This window comes from Callospermophilus lateralis, chromosome 7, assembly GCF_048772815.1.
Source record: "Callospermophilus lateralis isolate mCalLat2 chromosome 7, mCalLat2.hap1, whole genome shotgun sequence".
NCBI classification, from domain to species: domain Eukaryota; kingdom Metazoa; phylum Chordata; class Mammalia; order Rodentia; family Sciuridae; genus Callospermophilus; species Callospermophilus lateralis.
Genome location: NC_135311.1, coordinates 104,906,591 through 104,925,795, shown reverse-complemented (window position 1 = coordinate 104,925,795; position 19,205 = coordinate 104,906,591). Strand labels below are relative to the sequence as shown.

Here is a 19,205-nt window from a genome sequence, read left to right as displayed (position 1 = left end):
AAAAAAAAAAAAAAAAAAGGGCTGGTATGTGGCTCAATGTTCAAGCATCTCTGGGTTCAATCCTCAGTACAAAAAGAATTTTTAAAGAAAGCAGTTGAAAAGAATACCAGCCTAACATACTTTAATGAATTTTAGTAGTTGATCTGACATATGGTAAATGACATGTGGCTGGTAATTGATTGAGAAAAGTTCATGAGAATAAAACGAACTTAGTAAGCATCTCAGTTTTATTTACTTATTTGTTTGTTTGTTTTGAGGGGGGAAGGTACTGGGGATTAAATCCAGAGACACTTTACCCCTGAGTTACACCCCCAGTCTTTTTTTTGTTTTTGTTTCTTTTTTATTTTGAGAAAGGATTTCGCTAGATTGCTGAGATTGGCCTCAAACCTGCTATCCTGCTTCAGCATCCCAAATAGATGGGATTACAGGCATGCACTACCATGCCCAGCTGTGAATATCTCAGTATTAAATTTAACCAACTCTCTTCAGGACGACAAAAACAAAATAATTTCAAATTACAAATGATAAATAGATATTGTGTTTTTAATAGATTGCTAACATTTCTTAACTTGATAACTCGTGAGTTTCAGAACATGAAAACATGGATTATTTAAAACTTTATTCAAAACTATTTTATGTGTTAAACAAAAAATAAAGTGGGAAGAAATCCCATGATGTTTTATATAAAGCATGTCATGAAGGATCATACTATTTATTGTTTTATGATGATAGGGATGAACCCAGTGCCTCCCATATGTTAATCAAGTGCTCTAACTAAACTACACTCCTAACTCTTTAAATAGTTTAATAAAAGATAGAAGCACTAGGAAATATTCTCAGAAAAATCATACCAAAGTTTACCCCCAAAAAATGGGCAATAAAAGTCCTTCAGTCTTCCTAACCTCTGTTGAACAAAAAACAATCAAAATTCAAGAGTCAACTTATAGAGAATGTAGATTTGATTGTCAATAGAACAAGAATATTCAAGAAACCTTTGGAATAAAATGAATAAGAGATTAGAACATTTACTCAATTTCATTTTTAAATTTTTTATATGTATTGTTAGTTGTAGATGGATGCAATACCTTTATTTATTTTTATGTGGCACTGGGATTGAACCTAATGCCTCACACATGCTAGGCAAGTGCTCACCACTAAGCTACAACTCAATCCCCTCATTTTTTAAATTTTTAGAAGATTTTTTTAGTTACAAATGGACACAACACCTTTATTTATTTATTTAATGTATATCAAACTGAGGATCTGAGGATCGAACCCAGTGCCTCACATATGCTAAGTAAGCACTCTACTACTGAGCTACTACTACCCCAGCCCAGTTATTCACTTTTAAAAAACAAAAGAAAGCAACTTCAGAATTTATTTAAGAAAAACTAAAAAGCCCAATGTGTATTTTAATTGTACTCTCAATTGGTAAAGAATGTGAGATTTGAATATAGTCATATGATAGAATCTTCAGAATAATTTGAAAGAATTTATTTTTTCTTAAATACTTTTATTTTTTAGTTGTAATTGGACACAATACCTTTATTTGTTTTTATATGGTGCTGAGGATTGAACCCAGGGCCTCGAGCTTGCTAGGCAAGCGCACTACCACTGAGCCACAATGCCAGCGCAACTTGAAGGAATTTCACTCAAACCTCTAAAATAATAAGTTGCTAAAGCCAAGATGTCAAAATAGAATCAGAAGTCATCTACAGAACTTTAAATTAATAAGTGGTTGAAATTAATTACAAAAAAGACAGGTACCTGAAGTAAAATAATAATAATAATTTTTGAAAAAGAAATAATGCAAATGTATAAAAATATAATCATTGCATTTATTTGAAAATTCATGACAGTTTCTGACAAGTTGAATATATTATTTAAAACTAAAATAAATTAGCTATTTTTTGGGGGGGTGGGAGGGTTCTGGGGATCGAACCCAGGGGCTTGCACTTGCTAGGCAAGTGTATACATATGTTCAGAATTTTATATACTCCTTAATGAGATGGATCACTAATTATCAAATTTTTTTTAAGAGAGAGTGAGAGAAGAGAGAGAGAGAGAGAGAGAGAGAGAGAGAGAGAGAGAGAGAGAGAGAGAGAGAGAAAGAGAGAATTTTAATTTTATTTTTTAGTTATCGGCGGATACAACATCGTTGTTTTGTATGTGGTGCTGAGGATCAAACCCGGGCCGCACGCATGCCAGGCGAGCGCGCTACCGCTTGAGCCACATACTCAGCCCACTAATTATCAAAATTAAGAGGTATTCCACAGATAATAAACCTGTTCCAGTAACCATAGTTTAGTTTGATTCCATTATTTTCTTCTGTAATACACATTATTAGTATTTATTCATTCGCAGTGCTGAGGATTGAACTCACAGATGCTAGACAAGCACTACCGAGCTACACCCCAGCCCAATGTTATTTCTTAAATCTCAAAGATATGAGAAAGTAATCTATAGGCTATATGTTTGCATAAAATTTTCAAAGGTATAAAATGTGACAGTTAAGTGGTTCTAGGATTTTGTTATTTAGGCTAATATCATTGCATTGAACAATATCCTAGGTTGCTAGGGAAAGTTTCTAAAGACAATTATTTTCCTATCCTTAATATGAAAGATCTGTCATAGTAAATATAAAAACCTGAGACTTTCATATTTATCTTGATTGAGAAATAAATAATCAAAGCACATTTTCTCTCTGCCCCAAACTTCTATCAGTCATGTTTGACTATACTTTATTTAGTAGGAACTCCTTTAAATAAGATCTTAAGTAAGCATAATAGAAAAGGAATTTCTTTGTAAGGTTGTAGATCCCCTGGTTGTTTGGTATCAGATCCTGGGATAATTAGGTTTGGTAGTATAGTGGACGGAGTGTGGGATTCCCAGTAAGGGAGATGTTTGAAGTTATGAACTTAACAGGCTGCTCTAGAAAGGGAATTGACCATTCTCTAGCCAGGACCTCAAAACAAGGTCAAGATAGCATTTATTAAAAAACTAAATATAAGGAAATCTTTTGCTTTTACTCATGAAGTATTAAGTGAATAGGATTATATATAACATTTTAATGCACACAGACATGTCTATAAGATTGCGTATATTAACTAGTCTACTAGTTGTATCTATCTAATTCTCTAAGAAGTGGAAGTTTCAGTTTGTTGTGGAATAAAATTTCAGTTTGTTATGGAACAAACTATTTTTTCCCTCTTGATCTCTTGCTGGCTTTTAGGGGGTTAAAATAACTTCTAGTCATATATTTGATCATTTCAGAATGTGCAATGAGCTTAAATAACAAAATTGCTTACTTCATTTCAGAGTCTCTTAATAGGATTACAGAGGAATGGAGGGGAAAATAGCAGTAGTTACAGAGAATATTTCACAGTGTTGTGGAAGTTGGAGTTCAGTCAAATTGGTAACAGTTCATGACAGAAACAGTCCATTAAAGTGGACAATGAGGGTTGGGGTTGTAGCTCAGAGGTAGAGCACTTGCCTAGCATGTGTGAAGCACTGGGTTTGATTCTCAGCACCACATATAAATAAATAAAAATAAAGGTCCATCAACAACTAAAAAAAAATTAAAAATGAAAAAAAGTGGGCAATGATGCTGAGTGTGGTGATGCATGTTTGTAATCCCAGTGGAGAAGGAGGCTGAGACGAGAGGATTGCAAGCTCAAGCCCAGCCTCAGCAATTTAGCAAGGCCCTCACAATATTTACATTTATTATTAATAGTAACAATATTATTTATACTTACTACATTTTTTCTCAGGGTTTTATGTAAACTTGACAACAAGCACCACATGATGCTTTATTTTATTAATACAAATAATAAAGTGCTGTATATTTTTTATTTTTGTGCCAAAAGCTATAAGAGTTTTTCTCAGCAGGTATACGATAAATTAACGCCCACCAGAGGATGCTACAACCGCAACAAAGAAAAGCCAACAATGACCTCAATGTCTTCCTAACTGAAGTCAGCGAAACTAATACTTAAGTATTTATGTAGACAGTGATGTGTGTTTATCTATGACCCATTCACCTTTTGGAAGAAAGGTTGTAGTGAAGAGAACCCAGGTAAATTCAGGGGAGACTTGAGAGATAAAATTAAAGCCTCTTTTGGTGAAGGTCAACAAACTTCTGCTCTCCAGTGGTACCATATTTACTTCTATACTTCTATATACTTAAATAGGGCTTCCTGGTATTGTAAAAAAAAACAAAAAACAAAAAACAAAACTCCCCAACTGATTGAGTCAGTGACAAATATAGGCAGTGTCCTTCTTAAATGGATAATTCAGATCTTTCAGTGGATGACAGTATGAGAATACAGATTCTTTTTCTTTCTTTCTTTCTTATTTTTATTTTTATCTTCTTTAGAATACATATTCTCTTGAGGCATTCTCTGTAACTCCTTCCTGGGCATTATATAATTTCTTCAAGACTTTTATCAATTTCTAAAAGTATCTTATTTGCTTGTGTGTTTATTCATTCGTCCCCTTGTACTAAAATATGAGCCCCTGAACACTTGTCTTATTTACCACCATATTATTGGCTTCTAGATTAGTATTGGTACATAGTAAGTATTCAGTAAATATTTGTTGAATGAATGAATTCCACTTCCATTGTGTAGTGATTTCTCAAATGGGAGTATGAATCTTTACAGTTAAATCTCTACTATATACCAGGCAGCAGGGAAATTTATTTAAAAATAAAATTTCGAAGTGTCAAGAGACACTAGTGGGGCCCTTGAAGTACTAACAAAATTATGACAAATTTTAAAATTTCACTGGAACTTGACTGTATGTATGTTTGTTTATCTTGTCAACTTTTGTGGTTTAAAGTAACTTTCAGTAAAAGTCATATATAGTAGAACAGATTATATAAAAGATGAAAACTAAAAGTAGAAATGGGAAAGTCATCATTTTAAAATTTGAGTTAAATTAATTTCTATAATCAAGCATTAATTTTATATTTAAACTTTCTGGTATGCAAAACAAAGAAACACTGAACTTATAATTCTTGTTATCTGACAAAAAAAAAAACACAGTTGACAGTTTAACAAAAATGTTTCTTGATATTAAATTCTAAAAGGAATTTCTCATAAAATTCTTATGGAAGGGACACAGGATTATGTAGTGGATAAAATAGCTAATGTTTGATAATTACTCCCTATATAATCATTTTTTATTAGATCCTTGTTCATTAAAAATGAACAGATAATATTGAAGTATAATTTATTAAAGGCATTTATTTAGAAATACTAATATCACTTAGGTATACTTCTAGTAGGGTCACTTAATACAAGTAATATTTGCTTCTTATATCTATATTATTTCAAATTTCATTTGTCTGCACTGACTTCAAAGAGCTAGATAGCAATAAGCTCAAGACGGCTATCTAACTATGATACAAAATCATTTTATACACATAAAATCAGTGTATTTTATATGATATAAAAATATGGTAGGTAGGTAGGTAATAAAGTAGATGATCTATTTTGAGAATTATTGTTATTATTCATCTCATCAGACGAATAATATATTTAATAGCTATTTATACCTTTTAATTTTTTTATTCTTTTTTTATTCATTCATTAATTTTTATTAGTTCATACTTTGCCAACAACATGAGGTAATGTCAAGAGGTAAATCAGAATTCAACTCAGAACTTCTGACTTGAAAAATCTCGTGCCTTTTCACCTGATCTAGCCTGTCTTCAAAAATCAAGATGAGTCCCAAGAGTATCTGAATGACAACTACATTTTCTTTTGTACCAGAGTATTTATTATAGTTACTATCTGTAACTGAACTTGTAATTGAACAAGGTACAGGTTATTTTGGCTGAACTCTTTTTTGGGGGTAAAGAATTATTGTTATAGCATCTATTATAAAGGAGTTGCCTATATCTTTTGGCCATCTAGGTTTTATTTTACTTATTTAATTATCTTTTCAAAAGACAGGGTCTGGCTGTGTTGACCAGGCTGGTCTCATATTCTTGGGCTCAAGTAATTCTCCTCATCCTCCCAGGTAGCTGGGAATCAGGCATGTACCACCACACCCAGCTGAGTGCTCAAATCTAACTGCTCAGCTCAGTGGATTCTGACATTATGGAGTTGTCCTTATAATGACTGTGAAGAGTCAGGCATGCTTTCTGTGAGTATACCAGCTCTGACCTGAGTCTTTTCTTTCTTTCTTTCTTTCTTTTTTTTTTTTTTTTTTTTTTTTTGTGTGTGTGTGATACTGAAGATTGAACTTAGGGGTGCTTTATCACTGAACTACATCCAGACCTTTTTATTTTTTACTTTGACACAGGGTCTCACTAATCTGCTGAGGCTGGCCTTGAAACTGTGGTCCTCCTGCCTTGGCCTTGAGCAAAAAAGGAGAAAGTTAAAAAGTACCTGCAGTGAAGAACAGGAAAAAGAGCTGGTTAAATATCTATATAATTCACTATAGAAGTCATCAGAAATAATTATTTCTAAAACCTCTTTCATAGTCCATATAAGCCATTACATTACAACATCTAGGTCTATAATTCATTGAGAATAAAAGTGCAATGACTTTTTCATGAAATACGTAGTATACTGTTGGTTTTATTACCGCCCCTGTCCAGTGCAGGTAGCTGAATTAAGGTCACTTGTGTGAATTTGGGATGATGCAAAGTAAAACACAGACACAAATTACCTTTACACAAGCTTCAAGATGGCTTTCCCCAACTCTCGACCTCAAGCCCCCCAAAAGGGAGAGCAAGAGAAAGTCACAAGAGGCTGACCAGAAAGAAGGAAGCATGTTCGGATATAGGCTTTTATTTGGGGGGTGGGGGATGCATTTCTTAGAAAGTTCTATCCAAAAAAGGGCAGGATTACAAGGGTTAGGATTACAAGGAAGCAGGTGAGTGTAACTCAACCCCAGCAGATACACCTGAAGTCATATTTTGCTATCCAAGCTGGGGCAACGCCCAAGTCATTACAAAATGTAGTAATTGGTCAGAGCCCCCTACATCAGGACTGGAAGGTGTGTTCATTCAGAGGGGCTTCCCACATTCTATAATTTATAAAGATAGAGGATTGCCCCTTTTATGAAAAAAATGGTAGATTAAACCTCTTAAGTACTGTTTTAGAGAGTGGCATTCCATAAATCTTGATATATTGTTTTCATTTTATTTGTTGAAAATATTTTCTATTTTAATTTGAGACTTTCTCTTTTTGCTCATGGATTATTTAGAGATGTATTATTTAGAAGTTTCAATGATTTTCAACTATTAGAGAATGTACCACATGCACTTGAAAAGAATATGCAATCTTCTGTTGTTGGATTGAATTTTCTATAGTGTTAATTAGATTCAGTTGACTTATGATGGTGATATGTTGGCTTCCAAGGTTTTCCTGGGGATTATCTCTATTTCAGTCTGGAGAGAGAACGTGGAGAAAAGTAAAATGAGAGGTTTTTGTGACATCACTTCCACTCAAATTCCATTGGTTAGAACTCAGTCACATGGCTTCACCTAATGGTATGGGAAGCTGGGACATGTAGTCTAGCTTTTTGCCTGGGAAGAAGAGGAAAATGTATTTGGACAAACAGCTAGAAATCTCTTTCTGTTCTCTGGAAGAACTTGTATAAGATAAGAAATACTTGAAAATGGGTATACAATAGAAATTGTAAAGCTACTAGTCCCTGCTGTTTTCTTTGGGGGAAAGTTAGTAACTGCTAATTCAATTTAATGGATACATATTCATTTAGGTTTCTATTACCTCTTGAGTCACTTTTTGTAAGTCATTTTTTAGGTATACATTATTTTATATAAGTCTTAAAATATATTAACATAAATTTATTGAAAGTATTTTATTTATGTCTGTAATTATGCTTTTCTTCATTTTTAGTATTGTTAACTTATGCCTTCAAATATTTTAATTTGGTTAATCTGACTAGAGATTGGTCAATTTCAGAAGTCTTCAACAGAATCATAATTTTTATTTCATTAACTTCTGTTTTTTCATTATTTCCTTCCTCTATGTTATTTGGGTTTATTATTATATCATTATTATTATTATTATTATTATTATTAGGTCTTTTTCAACTTGCAATTTAGATGCTAAATTCATTGTTTTTCAATCTTCTTTTCTAACATATGCATTTAGAGCTATACATGTCCCTTAGATTTTGTTATAGGTGTGTTGTTGCAAATACTTATACATAGTACTTTTTTTTTTTCATAGTACTTTTATTATCAGCTAGTTTTATTGTTTTCTAATTCCCATATATTTATTATTTAATATGAGCCATTTTCAGTGCAATTTTAAGTTTCCAGAAGCATGGAAGCTTTTCTTAGGCTATATTTTAGATTATTAATTTAGAAATGAATTTTATTATTGTCAGAGAATTGATATATATAATATTAATTTTATAAATCTTGCTTTATGACCTGCTATATTTATTTTAAATTTAAAATGCCTTTCTGTTTATTATTATTATTATTATTATTAATTTCTTGAAACATTTTCTTATTTCCTACTGTAATTTTTTGAGACAGTATGATTCTCATTATTCAAGGGAGAACATTAAAATTTTATTATCAACATAATGGGTAAAAATTTCAAGCTCACAGGTCCAGTTAAGCTTATATCCAATCAAAGAAGACACACACTATAAATCACACTATAAGATCAGTATGGACAACTTTATGTACTGCTTGTGTATCAACTCTGCTTATATTTTATTATAGAATTTTAAAACTTAGGGTGGGAATTTTTATTTAAACAGATTTTTTAAACTTCCTATTCCATATCTTTTTGGTGTTCTGCCCAATGTCATCCAGAGTGAACTACTGGTATTCTACAGATATTTCTTTTTTTTTTAAATGTCTTTATTTTATTTTATGTGGTGCTAAGGATCGAACCCAGTGCCTCATGCATGGTAGGCGAGCGCTCTGCCTCTGAGCCACAACCCAGCCCCTCTACAGATATTTCTTAAATTGGAGTAAACCATTGGTAAATAGTATAAGTTTGAGACTGAAATCTAGCAAAACATCAAAAGAATAAAACAAAGAGGTAGTTTGTAATTTTAAAAAAAGGTAATTTGTAATTACTCAAAAAAATAAAGCAGTGTTTACCATTCTGGGAGCATTGCAAAAAAAAATTACCTGAAATACTAGTACAATTCCTTGTAATTCTGGTTTAATAGATGGATATATAACATATAAATATGTAACAGATATAGATAGACTATGGAAGAGGGACCCCCAAGGGCAGTAAAGGCATAGACAGAAATAAGAGAAAAAGCATGCAAATTTATATTACATACCTTGTAATTCAGTATTCATGAAGTTTTTAATCACCTTGGGAATAGAAATTACAGGAAAATAGGAATTTTAAAAAAGAATTTTTGGCTGTAGGTCAGCCACACCTATAATCCCAGTGGCACACACCTATAATCCCAGCAGCTAGGGAGGCTGAGATAGGAAGATTGCAAGTTCAAAGCCAGCCTCAGCAAAAGCAAAGGCACTAAGCAACTCAGAGAGACTCTGTCTCTAAATAAAATTCAAAATAGGGCTGAGGATGTGGCCCAGTGATAGAGTGCCCCTGAGTTTAATCCCTGGTTAAACCTGCCCACCTCCCCCCCCCCAAAAAAAAAGAATTTTGGCTGTATATAAGAAAATGATCAATTATGAAGTAGAGGGTGAGTTTTGTCTATTTTGAGATGAAAAAGTCATAACCAGGCTTAAGACTACATCCCTTTGGCTAGCTATTTCTTAAATTATATCAGATTCAGCTCAGGGTTCATCTCTAGGAAACTGTTCCTGCAATAGGTCAGAATCCTTCTGTTGTAGCATTGTGAACAGAGCACTAACATAGCACTTGGAATATTTTAGGGAATACATCTTTTTAAATGTCTTTTCACCTTCCAGATTGAAGCTCCATGATCATGTATCATTTACTGTTGAATTACCAGTTCTTGATAAGAATTTGGTAATAGAACATTCTCAGGCAATGTTTAATTAGAGCCTTATTTTTTTCTTTAAACTTTCCCCTTTATAGATTTTCCTATGTCTTTATGTTGTACTTGTTTCTTTCATTATAACATCTATAATACTTAAAAACGTTTTTTACATGTATGTCCTTTCTACTAAGAAATGTACTTCTTGAGGGAAACAACCTTATATTATTCATTTCCTTAATACTACCATCTAGTGCCTATCTTTCATTCATTGACTTCAACCATTTTTTGAGTAACCAGTCAGTATTCTACATTCTGAGAATGCCATGGTGAAAGAAACTCATCTTGTAATGGAAGAGGACAGATAATAAGTCAAGAAGTAGAAAAGACAATGATAATAATTATTAAAGACAAAGAAACATTGACATGTTTAAGTGATGGTTGAAAGTGAGGAATCATTACTTTGGATAGAATATTTAAGGGCAGAGTCAAGAAGTAAAAATACTAGGTTTGAATATGTCACTAAATTAAATCTATTTACTACACCTTCAGAATGGGAGCAGAACTTGGTGATCACTGAGTCAAGCCTTTTCATTTTATATTTTAGAGAGAAAGTATGACTTGAAGGTGTTAGCAAATAATTTATCATTTTCTTGGTAGAGTGATTAAGAAACTTTTGGAATCCTTAGATCTCATTGGAATTCCCCTGAGATGTAAATAAGTCAATGGTACCTTTCAACCAAAGACTGGAAGGTGTGCTCATCATACCTATTTTCTGCCCTACTGAAGATTTTTAAGAGGGAAGAAAAGATCTTTAGGAGTTGAAAGTCCAGCGGGTTACAGTGATAAAAATAGAGAAAGTACTTACTACAAGGAGACTTGTTGCAACTAAGTAAAGGAGCCAGGAATTACATGTTAGGTTTCAATTTTTACCCTGATTTTTCTAAGATATCCATGACAGACATTTTGAATATGCTGAAAAATCTGGAAATTTTTACCTATAAACCTGTACTCCAGGAATAGCCAGTGTTTATTCTCTTAATACAAATATTTCTCTTTTTCTACTTCTCCTTTTTCTTCTTCTTCTTCCAAAATTGAGATTATATTACTTTTACATTTTTTAAATATTTGAGAAAATTAGAAAAATTAAAAGAAAAAAAGGACAACAGACACCCATGGATGTCCTCCTAAATGAGCATTTTCAGGGCAGGGGTGGTCTATGAGTGTTAAAGCTTTGACTTTTTTAAAATATGAAATATTACAAAGTCTATAATTCATCCATACTCAGAGTCAACTAACATCATGAATTTGGTGTATTTTAATACTTATATTTAATTGCAAAAAACATATTATTTTGTGTTTCTTTCAATGTTCATAAATTAAATCAGTATCAGCTGAAATTATTGAACTTAAATTTATGGAACTTAACTTTTTTAACTGAACATTATGTGTTTCAGCTCTATTCATGCTAATACATAGATTTATTTTACTCATAAGCCATAAATGTTAAGCTTGATGAAGTTTCACTAAACACACACACACACACACACACACACACACACACACAATTTATATCCAGCACCCCCAAAACTACCCTTGATGTCTGTGTTTGAACTCTGTGTTTGACTTCTTTTGCCCAACATTATGTCTATTGAAATTTATCCACTTTGTCTTGCATGGCTATAATCCATTCTTTCCCATTAGTGTGGGACATTTTGTTTTCTTTAGTCAATTCAGTTTTTTAAATTTATCCATTCAATTACTGCTGAAATTTGGGAAGTTTCCAATTTGTGAGTTAACTCAAATAGTGCTGCTATAAACATGTTTTTGTGAAAATGTTTGTGCTCTTCAGTCAGGTATATGCTTAAGAGTTGAATTTCTGGATCATAGGATATGCATATATTTAGTTTTAATGATAGTGCCAAACAGTTTGCCAAAGTATTGTACTAAATTACATTGCTACCAGCAGCCAGTGAAAGTTCAATGTATTCTGTCTTTTTCATTTTGGACATTATATTCTGTCTTTTTCATTTTGGACATCATAATATCACATAGTGGTTTAATTTGCTCCTCCTTGATAATCAACACAGTTTTCACATATGTTTTGGCTACTTAAATATTCTCTTCTATGATACTCTTAAACTTAAACATCCTTAAACTGTTTTGCTAATGAAGTCTAAAAATATTCATGGTCTCTATCAGTCTAGATAAGGAAGGACTTTAGCGATTTAAATTAATATTGTTTCCCCCACTTGGCATTTGTATGCCTTTGACTTATCTATTTTCTCATCACAGTGAAGAAATGATAGTATTTAATTCATTGGGTTGTTGTGAGAATCAAGTTAATATATGTAAAGCACTTTGAACAGTCCCTGGTGTATCTAGTATTTACTATAAACATTTAAAGGAAAATATAGGAGAAAATATTTGTGACCTGTGTTAGGCAAAGAGTTCTTAAATAGGACCTGTAAGAATAATCCATAAAATAACAAAATTGTAAATTGGACATCTCCAAAATGAAAAATGTTTTGATTTTTAATGACAATATTGAGAGAATTGAAAAGGCAAGTCATAGCCTGGGAGAAAATGTTTCTAAATTATATATCTTACCCAAGGACTTGTACCTAGAATATATAAAGAATTCTCAAAACTTAGCAAAGATTTATATAGATGCATTACTGAAGAAGATATGTGAATGGCAAATAAGCACATTAAAAGATATTCAACTTCATTATTTACTAAGGAAATGCAAATTGCAAACATAATGAAATATCTACACATCTATTAGGATGGCTAAAATGAAACTGGTAGTACCAAGTGGTGTGGTGGTAATACAGAGCAATTGGAATGGCTGGTGAGAAAGAAAGGTGGCACAACCCCTCTAGAAAGTAGTTTGGCAGTTTCTTATAAAGTTTAACAAATACTTGCTGCATGAAAATATTGAAATAAAAACTTATGTTCAAACAAAGACCTATATGCAAGTATGTAATAATTTTATTCCTAACTCCTTGAACTGGAAACAACCCAAATGTCTCTCATCCAAGGAAAAAGCAAACTGTGGTACATCTATAAAATAAAATATTAGTCAGCAATACAAGGAAACAAACTATTGACATATATAACAACATGGATGAAATTTACATGTACTATGCTAAGTGAAAAGCAGACTCAAAAGGCTACATGCCTTATTATTCCATTTACATGAAATTCTGGAAAACACAAAATTATAAGGATAAAAAATAATCAGTGGTTACTAGCATTTAGTGAGGGATCCCAGAGACAGAATTAAGAAATTTGGGAAGGAGAAGTAATGGAAGTGCTTTGTAGCTTGGTTTCAGTGTGATTAAACACTCTGTATTTGTCAAGAAGTGCACACACAAAATGTGTGTTTTACAATATGTAAATTAAAATGTTAACATAAAAAACTTTGGGTTTTATTTCTGAGTACTGTTTATTTTGTAAACTCTTTTGAAACTCCTTTTGGGCTGGGGGTGTAGCTCAGTGGTAGGGCTCTTGCCTGACATGTGCAAGGCCCTGGATTTGATTCCCAGCACCATAAAAAAGAACAAAGTTAGTGGAACTCCTGGCTTTTGTTTTTGCAGTACTGTGGATTGAATCCGGGGGTGCTCTACCACTGAATTACAGACCCAGCCCATTTTTATCTATTCTTTCATTCATTCATTTAAATATTTATATTTTAGTTATAGGTAGACACAATATATTTATTTTATTTTTATGTGGTGCTGAGGATCAAACTCAGTGCCTCACGCATGGTAGGTAAGCGCTCTACCACTGAGGCACAACCCAGCCCTTATTTATTTATTTATTTTTTATATTGAAAGCAATTTATTGATTTTTTTACTCTAATTTGTTATATATGATAGCAGAATGCATTACAATTCATATTATACATATAGAGTACAATTTTTCATATGTGGTTGTACACAAAGTAGAGTCACACCATTCGTGTCATCATACATGTGCTTAGGGTAATGATGTCCATCTCATTCCACTGTATTTCCTACCCCCGTGACCCCTCCCTTCCCTGCCCTCCCCTTTGCTCTATCTAGGGTTTGACTAATCCTCCTAGGCTCTGCCCCAACCCCAGTATGAATCATCATCCTTGTATTAGAGAAAACATTCAGCATTTGGTTTTTTGGAATTGGCTGACTTCACTTAGCATTGTATTCTCCAACTCCATCCACTTACCTGCAAATGCCATGATTTTATTCTCTTTTAATGCGGAATGGTACTCCATTGCGTATATATACCACATTTTCCTTATCCATTCATCAACTCATGGACATCTAGGTTGGTTCCACAGTTCAGCTATTGTGAATTGTGCTGCTATAAACATTGATGTGGCTGTGTCCCTGAAGTGTGCTGTTTTTAAGTCCTGTGGGTATAGTCGGAGGAGTGGGATAGCTGGGTCAAATGGTGGTTCCATTTTTTTTTTTTTCTTTTGAGAGAGACAGAGAAGGGAAGAAAGGAAGGGAGGGAGAGAGGGAAGAGAAAGAATCCTTTTGGTTTTATGTTATGTACTCTTGAGCTTTTCCATGTCTCATAATTTTTTTAATCATATTTTCATTTCTTTGTGTATTTGGATAAATTTCTCAGTACTATATTTTATTTCATTTATTCTTTGTTTTCAAAGAAGGGTTTACTGCATTTTAAAGTTTTGAAATTTTCATTTCTAAGATTCCTCATTGGTCCTGTTTCAAATTGGACTTTTGTTGACGACTCAGAGCTCTCTTCTCTCAGAGATATTGGTCATATGAATTCATTCACTGTGCCAGAGGATAGTTTGGACTAGGTCTTGCCTTGTTTCTTTGGTTTTGGGGTTTTGCTTGTTTCTTGCAGATTGCAAACAGATCTCAGAGCCCAGCATGCTCATGGTGTTTTCATGTTGTTAATTCCTCAATGTAGACAGTTCTGAATCTAAAGAAAACCAAGGGTTGAGAGATACTATCATGACTGGAATTTGCTTGGGAAATAACACAAATATGGAAACAACACAAATATGGAAACAAAAGTCATGTCATATCCTTAGTGAAACTTGATTATATGTTCCCATAAAAAGATCTTCAATTAGTTTTATACTTCTTTTTTAAAAAATATTTATTTTTTAGTTGTAGATGGACACAATATCTTTATTTTATGTGGTGCTGAGGATCGAACCCAGGGCCTCACACATGCTAGGTGAGAGCTCTACCGCTGAGCCACAACCCCAGCCCAGTTTTATACTTCTTAACCCCCCTTCCCAAATCATCTATTCCTCAGTTAGATTCTATATTGCCTTCTGTGAAAGTTTCTGCAGTTTGTTTTATGCTTAGGTAGTGTGTTTCAGAACCTTAATGAAGACTTAACCAAACTATCTATAAGTACCTACTTTATTTTTTCTTCTTTCTTTATTTAATTGGATTGAATCCAAGGTGCTTTCCTACTGAGCAACATCCCCAGCCCTTTTTATTTTTTGAGACAGAGTCTCAGTAAGTGGCTTAGGGCCTTGTTAAATTGCTGAGGCTAGCCTTGAACTTGCAATCCTCCAGCCTCCCGAGTCTCTGGGATTACAGATGTGTACCACCATCCTCAGTATTATTCCTTATTATTTTTAATATACCAGGATTAAGATGTTTCATAGCAGGGATTATAGAAAAAAACCCAAAACACTAGGATTAATTTGCTGTACAATCTTAGTTCAGTTTCAGTTAATTCTCTTACATGGGCCTTAATTTTGCCATTTGTAAAATTAAGGAGTAAAACTGTAAATCCTATATCATAAAATTCTATATTGTAAAATTCTTAGATTATAAAATTTCACAATTATAAAATTTGTGATAAGCTAGTATTTTCTATTGCTTTCATTTAGTTTTTGACCATGATCTTTTGCAGTTCCTTAAAGTGGAAATAAAATTTTTAAAGGCTTCTTAAATCTGAAATCCAAGCACTTAAATACATTCTTAAAATCAATAGTATATGGTGGATGAATAAAAGGCAACTTTGATTTAAAAATAAAACAAATTCCTCATATTTATTCCTTTATTTTCTTTATTTGCCTCTTTATAGTGATTGATAATATGAATATATGTATTATACTGGGAATTGAACCCAGAGACACTTTATCCCTGAGCTACATTCCCAATCCTTTTTAAAATTTTTTAATTTTTTTAAAGTTTAAAAGCTACTAAGGCTGGCCTCAGACTGATGATCCTCCTACCTCAGGCGCCAGAATCTTTGAGATTACAGGCATTTACCACCACACCCAGAGATAATATGAATCCTAGAATTCATTTAAACCTTCTTGTGTCAAAGATCTATCAGTATTGATACCAAAGGAATAACAAAAATTTACAGATAGACTGGGAAGGGAGAAAACCAGAAAAAGAAGAAGGAGGAGGAGGAGGAAGAGGAGAAGGAAGAGAAGGAGGAGGAGAAGACAGCTGTACAAAAACAAATCTAGGTTTCCAAACCTGGCAGGGTCAAAGTAATGTGCCCTAGGACCTAATCTTCAGGGGGCTCTATGCCACTTTCTAACTTGGAGTTTTCAAGTTATTAGAATAACACAGGACGAATATTCAGGTCTCCCAATGTCCCAGAATCTTCACACTATACTATGTTATATTATTCGGAAGATTATATAATTTAAATTTACCTAGAGAATGAAGATACATACATGAAATAATCTTTTATAATTTTTTGTATAGGTTTTTATAACCACTTAACCTATTTTCTGGCTGCTGGTGCTGTTAGTTTGGGAATTGGTTTCTTTGCTTTGGCATCTGCTTTGTGGTTCCTAATTTGCAAACGAAGGTAAGTTTTATTAGAATAGTTTTTCTTTTAAAAATTCAAAGGGCTTTTTCAAATAGCATTAAACTTAAGTAACTATAACAGTATTGATTTTGTAATCTTGGATTTGGTTGTAGAACCTTTGGTTGGGGAGGGAAGGCTTTATGTTTTAAATAGCCCAGGGGCTGTAGCTGTAGCTCAGTGGTAGAGCAATTGCCTAGCAAGTGTGAAGCACTGGGTTTGGTCCTCAGCACCATATAAAAATAAGTAAATAAAAGGTATTGTTCCCACTACAACTAAAAATATATACATACATATATTTATTTAAGTAGCCCAAAGAACTAGAGTAAGATAGCAACTCTTATGCGTGAAAATTTTGAAGAATAATAAATCCTATTTTATTTTCAAGAAATCATGAGACTGATTGTAATATAAAGCTAGAAATTTTTAAAATTTCAACTTCAATTTGAGGTTAAAAACATTGCTAAGAGGGAAATAAACTCTTTCTTTAGGAGACAGCTAGGAAAAGAACTGACAGAATGCTCTGGTATGGTCCAGAAGTAGTAGTGTCTTGCCAGAAACAGAAAAAAATAAATATTATTTGAAACCTCCTTTCTTTCATTCTAAAATCTGGTGCTTCTAATTATTCAATCACATCAGTATTTGCATTGTCTGATGTTTAAAAATGTAAATTGCAACATGATTTTCCCACATACTACTCTTCTAATATTCCCTGTCTCAGCAAATGACTAAGTGGTACTCATCCACATGAACAAATCAGAAACCAAGAAATTATTGACTTATTCTTTCTTCCAATATTTATTGGCTGTCTGCCATTGTTCTAGGAATTGAGGTTACAACTGTGAACAAGTCAAAGTTTTTGTCGCATAGACTTAACAGTATCACTGCAGGAGACAGATAATGAACAAATAAATAAAGTGGTCAGGGGATGCCTCACATGTGTCCAACCACAACTAAAAGAATACTTTAAAAAAGAATTTAAAGTTGAGGTATAATTAACATACAATGGAGCATACAGGTTTTAAATGCACAGTGATAAATTTCAATAAATATTTATGTAACCACCCCAGTCAAAATATGAAAATCTTTAACACCTGAAAAGTTCCACCATGTTCTTTTCCAGGCATTAATTCCTATGTCCTACCTCAGAGGCAACCATTATTCTGCTTTCTATTGTCATAGTTTAATTTTGCCTATTCTTGAACTTAAGCAGAATCATATGGACTTCCTGCTTTTTTCATTCACCATAATATTTTTTAGATATATTTGTTACATTTATCAAGTCTGTTGTTTTTATTTTTTTTATTTTTAAAATATTTTTTAGTTGTCAATGGACCTTTGTTTTATTTATTTATATGCAGTGCTGAGAAACAAACCCAGTACCTCACGCATGCTAGGCAAGCGCTCTCCCACTGAGCCACAAACCTAGTCCTCACAGTCCGTTGTTTTTAATAATAAGTAGTATACCATTGTATGAACAAATATACTTTTAAAAAAATTCTTCTATTAGTGGATATTGGAGTTGTTTCCAAGTTTTAGCTTTCAGGGATGGTTGCCTTGGACATTCTTATATAAATTTTTTGTACACACATTTTCAATTCTCTTAGATAAATACCTAAGAGTAGAATTGTTAGATCATATGATTAAGTTTATAAGAAACTGCTGAATAGTTTTCCAAAGCGAATGTGTACTCCCAACATCAATGTACAAGAGTTCTGGTTTATATTTTTTAAAGATGTTTCTTATTTCTCTGTGAAGCCTGAATTTTAATAAAGCAAGAATGAAAGCAGATAGACAACCTAGGAGGCTACTTAGTCCATGTGAGAGGTGATGGTGTCTTGAATTAATATTAACATAAAGGAGATGAAAAGAAGGGGCTGGATCTGGAATGTGTTTTGCAGGTAGAATCAGGACGTGTTGATAGATTAAATAAAGTAAGGAAAGATAAGTGAAATGACAGAATTAATGCTGATGTGTAAGTTTTTGTGGTGGGCAACTGAGTAATTGGTTTTCCCATTTTCTTTGATGAGGAAATTATCATAACGGGGATCAATTTGGGGGAGTGGTGATAAAGTAGGAGTTCAGTTTTGGATATAAGCTTGAAAGCCTACAGAAAAGTGTATTAGACATCAAAGTGGAAATGTCACATAGGCAGCTGAATATACACGTAAACTTCAGGAGAGAAGACAGGGTTGAAGATTTGATATACAGAGATTATCTAAAGGCTAGAACCTGATGAAAATAATCAGGGAGTGATTGTCAAAAGAGAAAGAGAACTAGTACTATGCACTTCATCCTACCATGATGAAATCTAGCAGAAGAGTAGAAAGAATCAACAACATCTGAGGGGGCAAAAAAAAGGTATGGTGCCAACAAAGTCAAAATTAAAAATTGTTACAAGGAGGTGTCAGCCAGTTATGTTGAAGGTGCTTAAGTTGAGAAAGATGAAGAGAAATAAATGATTTTCAGAT

General features: G+C 33.0%; 1 protein-coding gene across 1 annotated transcript in view; it reads left to right on the top strand.

Annotated features, from left to right (window-relative positions):
* The first annotated feature begins 7,488 nt into the window (after positions 1-7,488).
* C7H1orf185 (chromosome 7 C1orf185 homolog) overlaps positions 7,489-19,205 on the top strand; it is a 41,800-nt gene continuing 30,083 nt past the window's right edge. Inside the window, exons 1-2 of the mRNA XM_076862775.2 lie at positions 7,489-7,504; positions 16,632-16,737. Coding sequence (XP_076718890.2) covers positions 7,489-7,504; positions 16,632-16,737 — 122 coding nt within the window. The remainder of the gene's footprint in view (positions 7,505-16,631; positions 16,738-19,205) is intronic.